Source organism: Rhipicephalus microplus, chromosome 3 (assembly GCF_043290135.1).
Source record: "Rhipicephalus microplus isolate Deutch F79 chromosome 3, USDA_Rmic, whole genome shotgun sequence".
Lineage (NCBI taxonomy): Eukaryota > Metazoa > Arthropoda > Arachnida > Ixodida > Ixodidae > Rhipicephalus > Rhipicephalus microplus.
The window spans coordinates 137,367,680-137,382,488 of NC_134702.1; the positions used below are offsets into that span (position 1 = coordinate 137,367,680).

Consider the following 14,809-nt stretch of genomic DNA (forward strand, 5'->3'; position numbering starts at 1 on the left):
TGAGTCTGATAATTTGTCGCATGTTCTCTAAGTTATCGCAGACGATGTCTTCAATCTGCTTGTCTACACCAGCGTCACCACCATCGATGAATTCATCAAAGAGTGCTGGCGGTTTGAACACGCCAAGAACCGTCGTATTACGTAGAGATTCACATGACTGCCCAACAAAGCCGCAACATCGTCGTGTGAAGCCGTTCACCAGCCAACCACCTATGACCACGTCACTGACATTGTTCGTCAGGAGCTTGAAGCTGCCTATCTAGCTCCTATTCAACAGCCTGTTTTCAGAAGCCAAGTCACTGATCCATCACAGCCATCGTGATTCATTTCAAGGCGTGGTCCAACAGAAGTTTGCTAATTAGCTAGAATGACTAGAAACGTAAGTTTATAAAGTAATTCGGCCATGTTTTCATCTTCAGTCACTCGCATTTCTTGTCATTGCTTTTCTTTCGAAGTCTCGGCTTGGCTTGCATTACTGCTATAGCATTGTCAAATCAACCATTGGCTCAGCAGCTATACATATAGTCAAGAGAACAGTTACTCATCTATAGGCCCCTGTTCTCGTAACTAATGCGCGGCAACCTTTCAGTGGAAGAAAGGTGCGTGGGGGTACTTAACCAATTTCTGTGGCACATGTCCGCTTATATTGAGTGCAACAACGGTGAGTCAGTTAATCGTGATATGGCATGCATATTATGGCAGCTTAAACAGCTTCCCAAGTAGAATATTTGCCAGTGACACACACCTGTCATTTATTGGTTGCGGCTCCTGTGCGTCGATGGGCTACTCGTAGGTCTCAAATGGAATTATTTTCTATTGCACAGGTTTTTGTTATATGTTAAAAAACCATTGGGGCGAACAAATTGATTAAAAAGTAACAATAACTTTATACAGCTGGTGTTCGTAGCATCGACTTGGTCACATCTAGTGAATATAGCAAAATATTCATTTTTAGGCCATTCAATATACTATAAAAGTGTGGTAGAGGTTCTTCCACCTGTCTTTCTCTGTAACAACTATCCATAGAAAGAGAAGTCCTTCTAAAAAACGCTTTCGTCTAATGATATTAAGAGAGATATTCTGGGCTGGAAATGTACGTTACCACAGTTAAAGCTTGCACTAGCATAACGGGTTGGCTTACGCAATAACACGGATGCCTAAGGCATCTGCAGTCATAAATATGACTGACATCGCCGAGAAACAAGGCGTATTGTCTTCTTGAAAACATCTGCTCCATAAACAAGCATTTGGTACCTGAAACAGCGGCTATGCTTCCACTTATTTTTTTTTTTCTGGCCAAAAGCATCCTCGTGCAATCGCACCTGTAAAGAAGGGCAAGAAATCAGCAGAATGAATTATATATGGGTTGCTTGCAGCTTCGTTTTCACCCAAGGTATGTAATAGTTTTTTAAGCAAAGAGCGTTCCCACATTGGCGTTCATGTCAATCCGCTGCGCACAAAAAACAGTCGATCACCTTTTGTTGATATTTCTACCACCACGGATCTTTGTTGAATCATAATGGGCATTCGAGACGAATATGCCATAGGTGTATTCAGAACAATGTATTTTCCCAGCTTTTCAAACTTTCACTCCGCTGACTTGCACCAAAAATAAATGTCATTCAGTAGTCATTTTCATTCTCAATTCTCATTGTCTGCATCGCCAGGCACCGAAGGACCAAAATATTTCTCACCCTTTTGCAATTTACCCGGTCTTCTGCAACATGATAGCAGTTCATCTCAGTGAATTGTTTTCATTTCACCTCCCACCCCAAAACACCGGCACAATCAACTGCATATTTTATCATTTATCACCCAGTCTGTGGTATAATTTGGCCTCTGTTTGTCATTTTATTGCAATATCTAACCCACCCAAGACCATTTTTTAAGCGAGTGTGATAAAGTCTATCACTTCTTTTTTGTATGCAATATTGCCATGGGAAATTGCCAATGCTCCGCACAACGCGGATGTCGTGAACGAAGAGAAACGCTGATGGCACAACTACGAGCGATGAAGCTCGATTTAATGCAAGAGCCGGTCCTGCATGCGCACGGGACTCTAATGAACAGCCAACGGGCGTGAAAAACAAAAGAACGAGGGTGCTCTAGGAAGAAGCTTGCGAGGACTACGGACCTTCGGCTCTCCTTAATTGTTGTGTGCCGTTCACTTAGGGCAGAAGTTCACCCCTTAATAAACAGTAAATAGAACATCCTTGTTGTGGGGCTGCTACAGTTGCAACAATATGACATACGAACAAACAGTGTTAAAATTAATCGGCTTGAAGACGGTTGCTGACAGCCTAGGAATACTAGCTTTTGCCAGTGAGCGAACGCTAACGAAAGTGTTTATTTAACTGACACTAGCAATCTAATAACTCACACAAATTTCCCAATTATTCGCTGCAATAATTGGTAATGGGTTCAAGGTACAGGAGGAAAATCTGTGAGAATAGTGGCACGGGTTACGTCGTCATTATTTGCACGCTGTAGATATGCGTAATCAGCCTGCAAGGAAAACAGATAGCGAATTTGTTAGAAGGCAGGCAGGTCAGCTTGACCTCGGTGCTATGGCTTTCAACTGTCTCCTTGGCGGTGAAATTGCTCTTATATTGAAGTAGCCTGTTGTATTTTGCTCTCATTTGCTGGTGCTTTACTCCAGTGGCTGATATGCAAATATCGTCTGCGCATATACGCTGATTTTAAAATTGTTAGGCAGCTTTATTCCAAGACCAATAGCGTGATTTTAACACTGTGGGGCTGAGAATAGGTGTGCGCATGGAGGCCCAGGGTGGGCGGCCCCCTCCATTAGTCACCTAAAAAAGGGGGGGGGGGCAAAATCTGCCCCTTACATTGACTTCATAATGAAGGCGGGTCACTGCAATGCACGTTCACCCCCTGCCCCACCGCGGTGGTCTAGGGGCTTAGGTACTCGGCTGCTGACCCGCAGGTCGCTGTTCGAATCCCTGCTGCGGCGGCTGTAGTTTCGATGGAGTCGGAAATGTTGTAGGCCCGTGTGCTCAGATTTGGGTGCATGTTAAAGAACCCCAGGTGGTCGAAATTTCCGGAGCCCTCCACTACGGCGTCTCTCATAATCATATGGTAGTTTTGGGACGTGAAACCCCCCATATCAATCAATCAATCAACGTTCGCCCCCCTGAAAAGGAACTCTGTGCACGCTTATGGTGTTGAGGACTACGCCACATGGAGCACCGTTGTTAGCGTAGTGCTTGCCGGTGTCGCCAACATGCGTTGGTATGAAAATGCTATGTTCCGCTGAGATAGCTGGCCGTCCATGGGTGTCTTCAAGCGCATAAAGGTTGGACTCATAAATGGCGTTATTGTACGCACCTTTTATATGCAAACAAATTCTTTCTTGCTGTAACGTTTTCTCTCCTGCTCCACCGACTAAACAAATATAATTCTATCGATTGATGAGCGGCCTCGGCAAGGACCATCAACGAAATTTGGCAAAAAGAAAGTATTGTCCAAAAGCTATTCCAGCTTTGTAAGCACCATACGTATCATTACACTTTGTCAATGCAACTCGCTAGGGCAATTGGTCTATACGAAAAGAGCACGTAAGAATGCCTGCCTAGTTTCAGTGTGACCACAATGCGACTGCACTTCTCGTTATCCGGTACTCTCGTCATGCCCCACGTAGCCTTATGAAATGACTAAATAGTTCTTTGTATTTCCCGGCTGAGATGAAAGAGCGCTGAATAAGTGATGTGATGCAGTCCTGGCGCGTAGGAGGGTGTGAAGGCAGATATCGCAGTGTCTAGTTCGTGCAAAGGGAAGGCAAGTCGAGATGTTGGTCACACATGTGCGGAGCATAGTATTGCTACGTAGCTGACATGTCAGCGATTAGAAGATGACAGCAAAGAATAATTTCACGTAACTATATGAAGGTGATCTCAGTAAGAACGAACCTATGAGCGAATAGGCAGTGTTATCTTGTTATTTCTATTTCACTCCAGTCTTGCTTACCAATCAGAAGCAAAACTGGAGTGAAATAGATATAACAAAACAACACTGACTATTCGCTCGTAGGCTCGTTCTTACTGAGATCACCTTCATATTGTTACGTAAAATTCTTCTTTGCTGTCATCTATGCTGACGACATCACCATTTCGTGTACCGGTGGCAGCGATGGACGAATAGAGGCTGTGCTACAGGAAGCTATTGAGGTCACGAAAAACTACCTTTAACCGACTGGTCTTCGGTGCTCGCCGCAGAAATCAGAACCGCTTCTGTACAGGCCCAAGCGCAGGGGCCCCAAATCAAGAGGTTGGAAGCCATTAGAGGATACTGACATCACTCTTAGGACAGGTGAGGGCAGCTTGATCCCCATGGTGGACTCTCTCCAGGTTCTAGGTATGACCCTCCGGTCGAAAGGCTCCAATAACCTGATGGTCACGAGTCTCACAAGAAAAACTGACAATGCTATCAGAGTAATCAGAAGGGTTGCCAACAGGCAACAGGGAATTGGAGAAGATAATCTCGTAAGGTTGGTGCATGCCTTTGTGATGTGCCATTTCACCTACGTTGCAGCCATGCACAACTGGCAGAAGTCGGAGCGTGATAAGCTCAACGGGTTTATCAGAAAGGCCAACAAGAGAGCTCTCGGGCTTCCCATGTATACAGGCACAGATAGACTGTTCCGTCTCGGCGTGCACAACACGCTGGAAGAAATTGCTGAGGCACAGGAGAGGGTGCAATTCACCAGGCTGTCCACCACGCGTTCCGCTAGAAAAATCCTGCGCAAGTTGGAAATTCCACTGATGGAAATCAAGTCTCACTTCTGCAGCATTCCTCGTCAACAACGAGAAGAAATCACGATAGTCCCCATTCCGCGAAAAGTCCACCCCGAGCATAACGAGGGTAGAAGACGGGCCAGGGCAAAGGCTCTACTACAAACGGTTCAAGAACATGCCGGGGACTGCTAGCTCCTTCGTCGATGCGGCCCGATATTCCAAGGGGAAGGCGTATGCGGCAGTGAGCATCAACTAAGAGGGTGGTATCACCAACTCGACAAAGGTCCAGACGACGGTGGCTGAAATAGCAGAGCAAATGGCGATTGCGTTGGCCTTTCTGGATAACAAGAAGTCCACAATTTACAGCGACTCGAGATCAACGCTCCGAGCATTTGCCAAAGGAACAATATCGGAACTAGCATTGCGAATTCTTTGGGACAAATACATCGAGCCACACACACTCGTTTGGTTCCCAGCTCATATGGGATGCATTGAGGGAGCCCCGCCCAATCTCAACGAGTCGGCCCAAATAGCTGTGCGAAGACTAGTAAACCACGTAGCTTTCGGGGGACGTGGCGCTGATGTCTTGGAAAACCGTGACCCTCTCATCTGTATAATGAATCCACAACACATTTCTACATGGCGCGGAGACAATACCCTCCACCGCACAGAAAACTAAGCCGACCTCATGCTCTGACACTCAGGCTTTTTCAGGTCGTAGCGTGCCCTAATCCCGCGCTATTGGACAAAATGTATCCCGAAATACAGCCAACTAATACATGTTCCAACTGCCACGATATAGCTACCTTGGAACACATGCCCTGGCGGGGCCCCACGTTACGATGTGGGGAAGTCATCACGCCGTTCAAATGGAAGGGTGTTATTGCAAGCTCCAGACTTTAACAACAGCTATGGGCAGTCCACCGAGCCCGTGACGCAGCAGAGAAACTTTGTCTTTCTTTTCCGACGTGGGAGTGGCCCGCAACGTGCTAAAGCACGTTCCGAAGGACTAAATCAAGTTCATCCATCCATCTAGTCTTGCTTTAAAGTTACACTTCGTAAAGGAAGCAACTGCCGCGTAGGCATTCGAAGGCTTCGTCCAACCTGCCATGTTTATCGTAGTGGTTTCTTGTATACGGAGAACCATAAATATTTCGCCATAATTGCCTGTCGAGCTTATCGAGATACCGGAAGACATGTTGCTGTGCTTGGCGAGAAGTAGATTGATCCAATGGTTATCTTGCCCTCCTATGCTTTCTGCGTGGCCACCAATTTTCATTCTCCGTTCATGCCCTAAAATACATTGACCTGTTTCTTGTGTTTTTATATGTTTACTGAAATATTTCAGACATATATATCTTAGTTTGGTAGTGAACTGCAATGTCTCTATCCTGGAACTTTTCTTTTGTCAAAATAAATTTAAAAAAATAATTTTTTAAAATAAATTAAATTAATTTAAAATAAATTTAAATAAATTTATAGGGTAATTAGTCACAACATGACAATACAGCAGTCAACACAAAGTAGCAAGTTTAACTGAACTTCTGAAACAGAATAAGTGTTTAACTTACTTAGATACTTCGTTCTACATGTGGTATCAAATCTAATTAAAAGCAACTGTATGGAACGACTGTATGGTACAAGTGTATAGAACAAACATTTCAGTCAAATATTTCACAAGTTAATTTATTTTTCATTTTCAAAGCTGTATTACTTTTCTAACATGGCAATTAACATCTAATGATGTCATAAAAACAGTGCTACAAATACAATAAAAACGCAAATCGCTAGAAGAGCTGACATTCAAATGAATTTATAGAATTTATAGTCCATGCGTACGTCCGTCAGACTGTCCATCCACCTGTCCATCCGTTCATGTGTCCATCCGTCCGTACGTCCGCACATTCGTACATTTGTCCCTTCATCTTCTAGTCTGTCTGTCCATTCGTCCGTGTGTCCCCATCTAGTGAACACTCCAAGTACCGCCATCCCGCATGTCGTATTTCCTGTGGCCCATATCCACTCCACACGTCCATCCATCCGTCCGTCCGTCCGATATTCTGTCTGTCCATCCGTCCTTGAGCTCCAGAGCGGGTATGTGCCACCGGTGGCTACGTGCGACAACAGTGGAGGAAGGACAGACTCACACCCTAAGGAGCTTCGCCCCTACAACACGGTCAGCTTTTCTCCGGATGTTTCGCATAACGTATATTCGCAAGGCGCGTAGGATCTGTCCAATTTTTCTAATATACAGTATATCTGCTTCCAGAAGACACAAAGTAACGTTGAAACTGAGTTGCAATAACAAACGATTGTGTTTACTTAAACCACAAGAACTGCATAAGTGAAAGCTAGAAGTCCGTCCTCTGCGATATCAGTGCACATTAAAGAGCACAACATGGTTCAGATTTCCTGAACTCTTCACAGCAGCGTGTCTCGTAGTAATACGGTTGCATTGGCTCGTAAAGCCCCATGTATAAGTTACACAGCAAATGACTGTCAAAAATGCATTTCTCCTTTCTCCGCGGGCTTCATTTTTTTTCTTTTTTTACTCCATTAGTGAATTAGACAGAAGCCAATACCTGAAGCTGTCAATTAAATATGGTACTACTGGTTATGAAGATATTATGGCACAACCTATTAAAATGTCTCGGAATTGCTATATAGCCCACTACTGCGTATCTGCAATCAAGCTTTTGCCACGGGTACTTTTCACGAAGGCGTGAAGATGGCTAAGGTGCTTGTCATCGACAAAGACGGCACTCACAATAGCTTGAATAATTGCTGGTGTGTATTGGTTCGACCTTTATTTTTCAATGTTTTTAAATGCACAACAAAACAATGACTAATTAAATTTCTATAGGACCATCAAACGCCTGCTAGGCAAGAATATGGCTTCCGTGGAAAGAAATTGAACAAGTAACGTTCTTGGTATAACCGAAACGTTGTTAACATTATTGGTAATAAGCAACATACCGTCGCTGTATATTTATGCTCTAACAATGTGTTTCTTTCTACGGAGCCTTCCACTTTTTCTCTGAACCCTCTTACTGAGGTATTAAAGGCACAATAATAAATTTGATACGCAGTTCTCTATACTACAGAGTGTACTTTACTTGTCTATAAGGTGATCCTTCCCAATCACAACTACAAAATAAAAGTTCAACAAAGCTCTCTTCTTGAACCTGTATGCTTTATTTCATAAATATTCGCTATTATGAGCACCCCATGAACTCCTGCCATAAGTTCTCTAGAAGATGACACAAGTACCTTTTGCAAGTCAATACTTACTTGAACTTTAGCTTACAGATGACAAACTGAACAATGAAACTATTTAAAATAAATCACTTCATTATAATGTAACAGAAATAAGCCTACCACAACCACAAGCGCTAATAATTTAATGGCTGCAATGCCTCTCTTGATTTCACAACCCCACTATTGAAGGGAATGCTTGGGGCTGTTTTTGAAGAGAGCACCAGCTGGACATCTCCCGTAACTGAAGTTCCATGCAAATATGGGCAGGACAATTTCGTTAATGCACAAAATTAAAACCTTCCTGGCTAAATAGTTTTAACGACTGTTATAATGTACCCTCGTTTGTTCTCATTTACACTACTATCTACTAATCTGAGATGGCACAAGGAACAAAAATTTTCAGAGGTTGTTAATTTTGCAAGAAAGTACCCAATTTTGTACCTGATATGAGCACTACATTTAGTCATGAACTTTAGTGTCTTTGATCCATTATCCTTTCGGGTGACACTGACAACTTTCAAATCCCGAAGATCAGAAAGATAACGAAAATGAAACCAAGGTATGCGGGTCACGAAAAATTTGCATCTGTATAGGCCAGCAAGACTTACTTGGAATAACTGATCTATTAAGGGTATTTTTAGCTTGGATGACAACGTGTTGTAATTTCCTTTAAGTCTTTCTATTTAAATATGTAGCGCCTGTCGCTAAAGACAACAATTTGGCCTACTACCCGTAGACAAAAATAGATGGGTTCGTTATTTTCCGTTTGGACATTCAGAAGGTTAAAGCCACAGTCACCGAACAAGAATTTCACGTATGAAAATCGGTGGTGTGGATTAAAGTAAAAACTGAAGAGAAAAACTTTGCCACGAGCTCTCCCTCACCAAACTGATCCAAAGTATTGACAGCATCAAACCATTAGCATTAGATGTGGTCTCATCCAAAACACACCAGCTGAGATGGCCCTTCAAGGTCATCTATTCAGAGTGAAGCACCTGGCATAAAATCTGTAGCATCATTTCTTGAAGAGTTAAATAATCTTAGGATTGAAGACCCGTATCTAGTAAAAAAATATTGAGAAGTTATTGAGTTTTTACACCGCCTACAGTTCAAGTGAAAGCGTCTTCGACCGCATTCCAGGTCCAATACCACTCGATACCACATAATAGCTTTCTGGGTATGCAGAAAAATGCATCGACGCTCAAGGAGCCATCACACTTGCGAACAGTGCGGACGTTTCATTCTATGGGTTCTCGGAACGTTTATATTCTTTACCGGAAGTTTAATTTTTCTTCATGGGATATTAAACTAGCTGTTTTTGTTTTCAAAAACGTGATCTATTTATTGGTTCGTCTATATCTTTCTTTTGAGATACTTGCTTTTTGCGAAAAAGGACGAGGACATGAAATGCAAGCTCAGTGGTTCTAACTGGCCGGTTCCAAGGAAGACTTTGATACTGCCTTGTACGAGTCTCGTATGGCTTGCAATGTTCACTCTATTGCTTATCAAGCATGCATTTCCGCAGAATGACTATTTGAGGCTTCTTGACCTCAAGCTCCCGTTCACATTGGAGCACAACAGCTGGCTGTATGAACCACGTCATGATCATCATCATTATCATCACCATTATTATTATCATCATCAGCCTGACTACGTCTACTGCGGGACAAAAACCTCTCCCATGTACCAGCAGTCAATTCGGTCCTGTGCTTGCTGCTGCCACCTTATACCCGCAAACTTCTTAATCTCATCTGCCCACCTAACTTTCTGTCTCCCTCAAACCCTTTTGCCTTCTCTGGAAATCAGTTACCTCTTATTATCAGCGGTTATCCTGCCTACGCGCTACATGCCCAGCCCATGCCCATTTCCTCTTCTTGATTTCAACTATGATATCCTTAACGCCGATTTGTTGTCTTTAATGTCTTTCTCATCAGGCCATTCTAAGCTCATTAAATGAGAGATTCTTAAACTCACCCTCAAAAAACGTTTGAATAAATCATCTTCACATGCATGTCGGGCCTGTTTTTTCATGTAGGGAAATCGTTTGATTGCAGCACTTAACCCACAGCGGGTAACCCACGCCGCTTCAGCAGTACAATGACTTTTAAGCACACTGAAACGCAGCAAGCACTAACCTTCCGGGGACAGCAGTATTGATAGAAACCAGCAAAGAATTTATGTCATCCCTTACATACATGACTCACCACTCGTTCTCAAGAAGGTAGCCAGCTATGCTAAAAACTGTGTGTTTTTTTTTTCACCAAAAAAACTTGTGAAGCTTTGTAAAGCAGCGATAGTTATAGCGCGATAACAGAACAACGACTAAGAGACAGGAAGGATACGAGCGCTTGTCTCTTTCTTGTCTCTTCGTCGTCGTTCTGTTCTCGCACTATATCTTCATGTCATACCAACTAGTCCAAACGGCCACACTTGTAAAGCACGTTATTGGATGATCGGCATTTCATGTACCACGAAACAAAAAAAATCATTTCGTTTCAGCTCTGATAGGCGTCGTGTATACTTTTCCTTTGTCATGCGGTAAGAAATGTATCGGACAAACTGGCAGGTGCATGAATACCAGACTTCACGAGCACTTTTGGAGTTGTTGGAATATAGCAGCAGATCATCTCAGACAGCACTACAAAACCTGTAGTTGTGCACTTTCCCTTGCTCATTGCATAGTCATCGGCACTTGTAACAATAATTCAATTCGTGAGATCATTGTGGCAGTGGTAATCGCAAAAGCGCGTGATTCTTGCATCGTCAGCACAGCTTCCATAAACGAAACGAAAAGGGGGTTTTCGTTCCGAGACAAAACGCAGTAGTGTGGCTCTGCATGAGTCAAGGTAAAGCATTTCAAGCGCTTTATTCATTCTTCTGCACCTCCTGGTTATTGTTGCAATATATTTTGCTTTTCTGGCGCAACCAGATGTTTCAGTGCCTGCGGGCACTGTTCAATCGCATACGCTTCACCTCTGTCGAATAAACGTTCTGTTGGAAGTCAGAGCATCAGCCCGTCGTCTTTCTTAGCCCATGTCTTTTTTGAGCACCACTAGTGTTCACGACGATTCTTCGTTGTTTGGGGCCTTGACAGAGACAACATTTATCTTTTGAAAAATCGCGCATAGAGCCCCTTTTTCGAAGGCTCTATATTGCCTAAAGCGGATCGGTGGGCCTGACTTGGGGTCCTCAGTTGGCTTCCTAGGGTCCGTTCATCGAGTCACACCACCTACGACCATGCTTGTATTGGGCGCACATGTCCTATATCAACTGTAACGGGTCCCTCTGGACAGCTGTACGACACATTTTATAGTGTCTCCGCACCACGGGCATGAGCTGTGATATATATCTCGGTACATTACGTGAGGCTTACGCAGATTTAGCAATTTATTGTTCTGCAGGAGGTGCCAGTCCCGCTTGATTTCTGTTGAAGTAGTTTTGGGGAGATGTCCTAATGCGGCGATCAAATATATGTCTAGGATTCCATGCTGTGTGACCCCTACATCTGTCTCCTCTACAGAGTCGGGTGGTCGCGGGGTTTGGCCACTGAGCATTCGAGCTTGGAGATGAACTGATTCATTGACTTCCTTGTCCGCATGTGCTGGGCCCCACAATAAAACCCATGATGAAAGAGGAGTTCGCTGCCGAACAGCTGGATGGTCCATGTTGATGATATGCTCTCGACGTAGATACGAAGAGCTGCCTTAAAGTCTGAATATACGTAAGCAGTGTATACCTGTTGGTCTGTCATTCGAATAGTGAGAGCGATAGCATTTGTAGAGTAACGCCAGAACCACTTTGTACTTCGCGCCTGGCGATGAGCACAGCATCTTTTTTCTTTTGAAGCTATAGGTAATAAAACGGGATATTCTGGAAAGACGGAGAAGTGTTGATGTTAGGTTATCCAATAAACTACAGCTCGATTCGGTGACATTTCTGTTGATAACACCTCTGGAACTCTGCGCTAACACTTCAGAACATCGATTGTCGTAACCATCGTCAATTTGTATAGACGAGAAAACTAAAACATTTCTTTGTGTTTTTTATGCAGCTATCTTGGCCAATGGAGAGTTTCAAGCAGTCAAGGTGTTTGATGATGTAAGAGCGTGTCCTTGCATCATCATATCACGTTTCTCAATTTCATTTTTTCGGGGACGGTTGAAATCAGCAACAATTCAGGGTAGAAATTTTAGAGAAGTTGTTGACTACAAAATTCAAATGGGGCCAGAAGACAAATGATCATTTCTTCCTTATTCTTAAAAGTCCCACCTTCTACTTGTCTCTCTTAACGCGTAAATTTGATCCCTCAGTATTAAGCCTACTGATAACGGTTTTAAATCATTAATAAAATAAAAATAACCAGTGAATTTGCCATCGTCTCTTTTGTCCTCTTGTTTTCAGAACAACAGCAACACAGGGTATCACTTTCACGCGTAGCAGCCAGCCTATTCTACACGTTCTTCTTTGCCATTTATAAGTGTTTCTACGTTGAAAAGTGCAATTACTTTTCTTTTATTTAAACGTGTTACTCACTCATACAGAAAAGCTTTGCTGAAATGCGCCAATATGCCGCGAAACGTTTGTGATTTACATTACATTTTGGCATCTCATTGCATATGGGGCTAGAAACGTCAACTTTGAAACTATATGAAACGCTTTCGCGTGAACTAACAGTAATTTAATTATCACTCTACCGTTGGTTAATCCCTTAACTCCCTCCTTAGTAGCTGGAAACTGCTGTAAAAATTAACACTCCGGCCTTATTGTTCTAGCTTCAATTATTATTGAACACTCACCTTTTCTTCTGTAGAACTTTATTATGGCTTTTCTTTTTTATGGTCGTTGTGTTTTATACTCTGCGCGTTTTGTTTTCTTTTTAACACCTAGCGAGTGCACTTCGCGCATTCTACGGCTGTCCAGAAATGTCCACATGCAAAAACAAGTTTTGGGTTGGCCTATATCATTAGTGCATAATGATCAAGAGTTATCGAACGTAACAAAAAAGTTGCACACAAGGAAAAAATACATGGAACGACTGTTACTTTCACTGGTTTGTTCCATAACATCGTGTAATATATGTAGCGTTGCCATGTAATGTATGTAGCGTTGGCAGGAAGGTAACGAAGAATAATCTTGAGAAAGCGATCGGTGGAATTATACATTGCAAACTGCGCTCGCAACGTTGTTTATGCTATTCCACTTTCCTGTACGAGAACCTATGTTGCTCATACCAGCCGATGTATTATTCAGATATTGAAAGAGCATTATTTGGATGTCATGAAAGCGATCTCATGTCCTATGGGCATTCATTCTCGAGATTGTGGATGCAAACCCTTGTTCGAAAACACGGAAATTATATTTAAGTCTCCTCGCAAGATGACAAGGAAGATTATGGAGGCATATGAACTTTCGAGTTTATCGGACATGTGCGCGAGCCTACCGTCATCATCGCTTTCTCAAAAAGAGCTTCAGTACCTTGATTTGACGCAGTGACATAAATTTTTTTGCATTGAACGCGGGCTCGGTTCAACTATGTGAATCCACAAAACATTCTTTTTGCCTATGTGATTTCCGCTCACTCGGTATACATTTATCGGTTCATGCGAAAATAAAAAATCCGTTGAAAGCAGCGCTCTGTCCGTGTCAGTTCCCTTCTACGTCCTCGTGTGTTCGCGCTTACTCACAATTTCTGGGGAAGCTCTAGAATAATCTATTCCAGTGTTTTGTTACAACGCATATTATGAAAAAAAATGTCCGCCTCTTAACTAGCTTCCAACTATTTGAACGTAGCCTGTGATTATTCGGGGGAATATTTCGTAAAACGAGTCACGGCTGAACACTTCAAAAAAGCACCTGAACATCGATAAAGCGCGTGTCGATTCACAATAAGTGCAGTATTATATAGCATATTTAGTACTTGCTCACTTAGGATTGCGAATAGTATTACTGTATAAACAGTATGGCTTAGTTCTCGCAATGATTTTGCGCTTAAGTGATAAAGAAAAACCTATTGTTGCAGAGCTGTAACATGTGTTGTCGTCCTTATATTTCTCAGAGTGAAGGTCCTGGCAATTTGGTGAGGACCCTGGTTAAACGGTCGGCTGCCACTAGTGCGAACAAACGCGTTCGAAGAGGAATACTTGGAGCTGCCAAGATGGCCAAGGACGTGACGACGGCCGCTATTCGCGGAGTAATGTCCATGAAAAACACAATACGGAAGTTGACAAGTGAAGACAGCGACGAGCCATTCGATCCCATCGACGTTGACGCGATACTTAAAGCTGAAGGTTACGACGACGAGCCAATGCTAGAGCATGACGGCGAAGATGCATTTGCAGCACTATCAACTGATACTGCGCGTTTTCTTCCAACTGAATTCTCGCCCCCAATCAGTTCTTACAATGAAGGGCCTACGAAAGATATGGGAACTGATGTATTTTAAAAAGGCAAATAAAGTACGGTAGTATGGCGAAATTCTCTGCAGTACAGAGAGTGTCAAGAATTCTTCTTTATGTCCAACGAGATATTTCACGTGTATTACCCATCGCAAGAGGGTTAAAAAGCGGGCTAATCAATATATATTCATACTGAAATAAAAGCAGCGCAAACTAACGAGACGAAGAAAGAGAAGACAAAGGCACGCCAAACAAAGTGGTTGTTTGTTGCTTTTACGTTGCTTTTATACGCCCATCGTGACTCAAAAACTAGCAAGATTAAGCAATCATGTTTCATTAAAAAGAATACTGATAGTAATGTCCGCGCACCATCTGTTTCGCTTTTATATTATGAAATCCCGT

General features: G+C 42.9%; 1 protein-coding gene across 1 annotated transcript; it reads left to right on the forward strand.

The window, feature by feature from the left end:
• The first annotated feature begins 1,236 nt into the window (after nucleotides 1–1,236).
• LOC119159939 (uncharacterized) lies at nucleotides 1,237–14,498 on the forward strand. The gene is made up of 3 exons (XM_037412730.2): nucleotides 1,237–1,393; nucleotides 12,064–12,110; nucleotides 14,068–14,498. Exons 1-3 carry the CDS (start codon nucleotides 1,351–1,353, stop codon nucleotides 14,452–14,454), a joined length of 477 nt encoding a protein of 158 aa, XP_037268627.2. The 5' UTR covers nucleotides 1,237–1,350; the 3' UTR covers nucleotides 14,455–14,498.
• Nucleotides 14,499–14,809: the final 311 nt, after the last annotated feature.

Bases quoted from the DNA above. Each gene is read 5' to 3' on its own strand.
- LOC119159939 (XM_037412730.2), top strand. From the start codon at position 1,351: ATGAATTATATATGGGTTGCTTGCAGCTTCGTTTTCACCCAAG. The intron at 1,394-12,063 runs GTATGTAATAGT...TTTTTTATGCAG, and splicing joins CAGCTTCGTTTTCACCCAAG to CTATCTTGGCCAATGGAGAG. The intron at 12,111-14,067 runs GTAAGAGCGTGT...TATATTTCTCAG, and splicing joins CAGTCAAGGTGTTTGATGAT to AGTGAAGGTCCTGGCAATTT.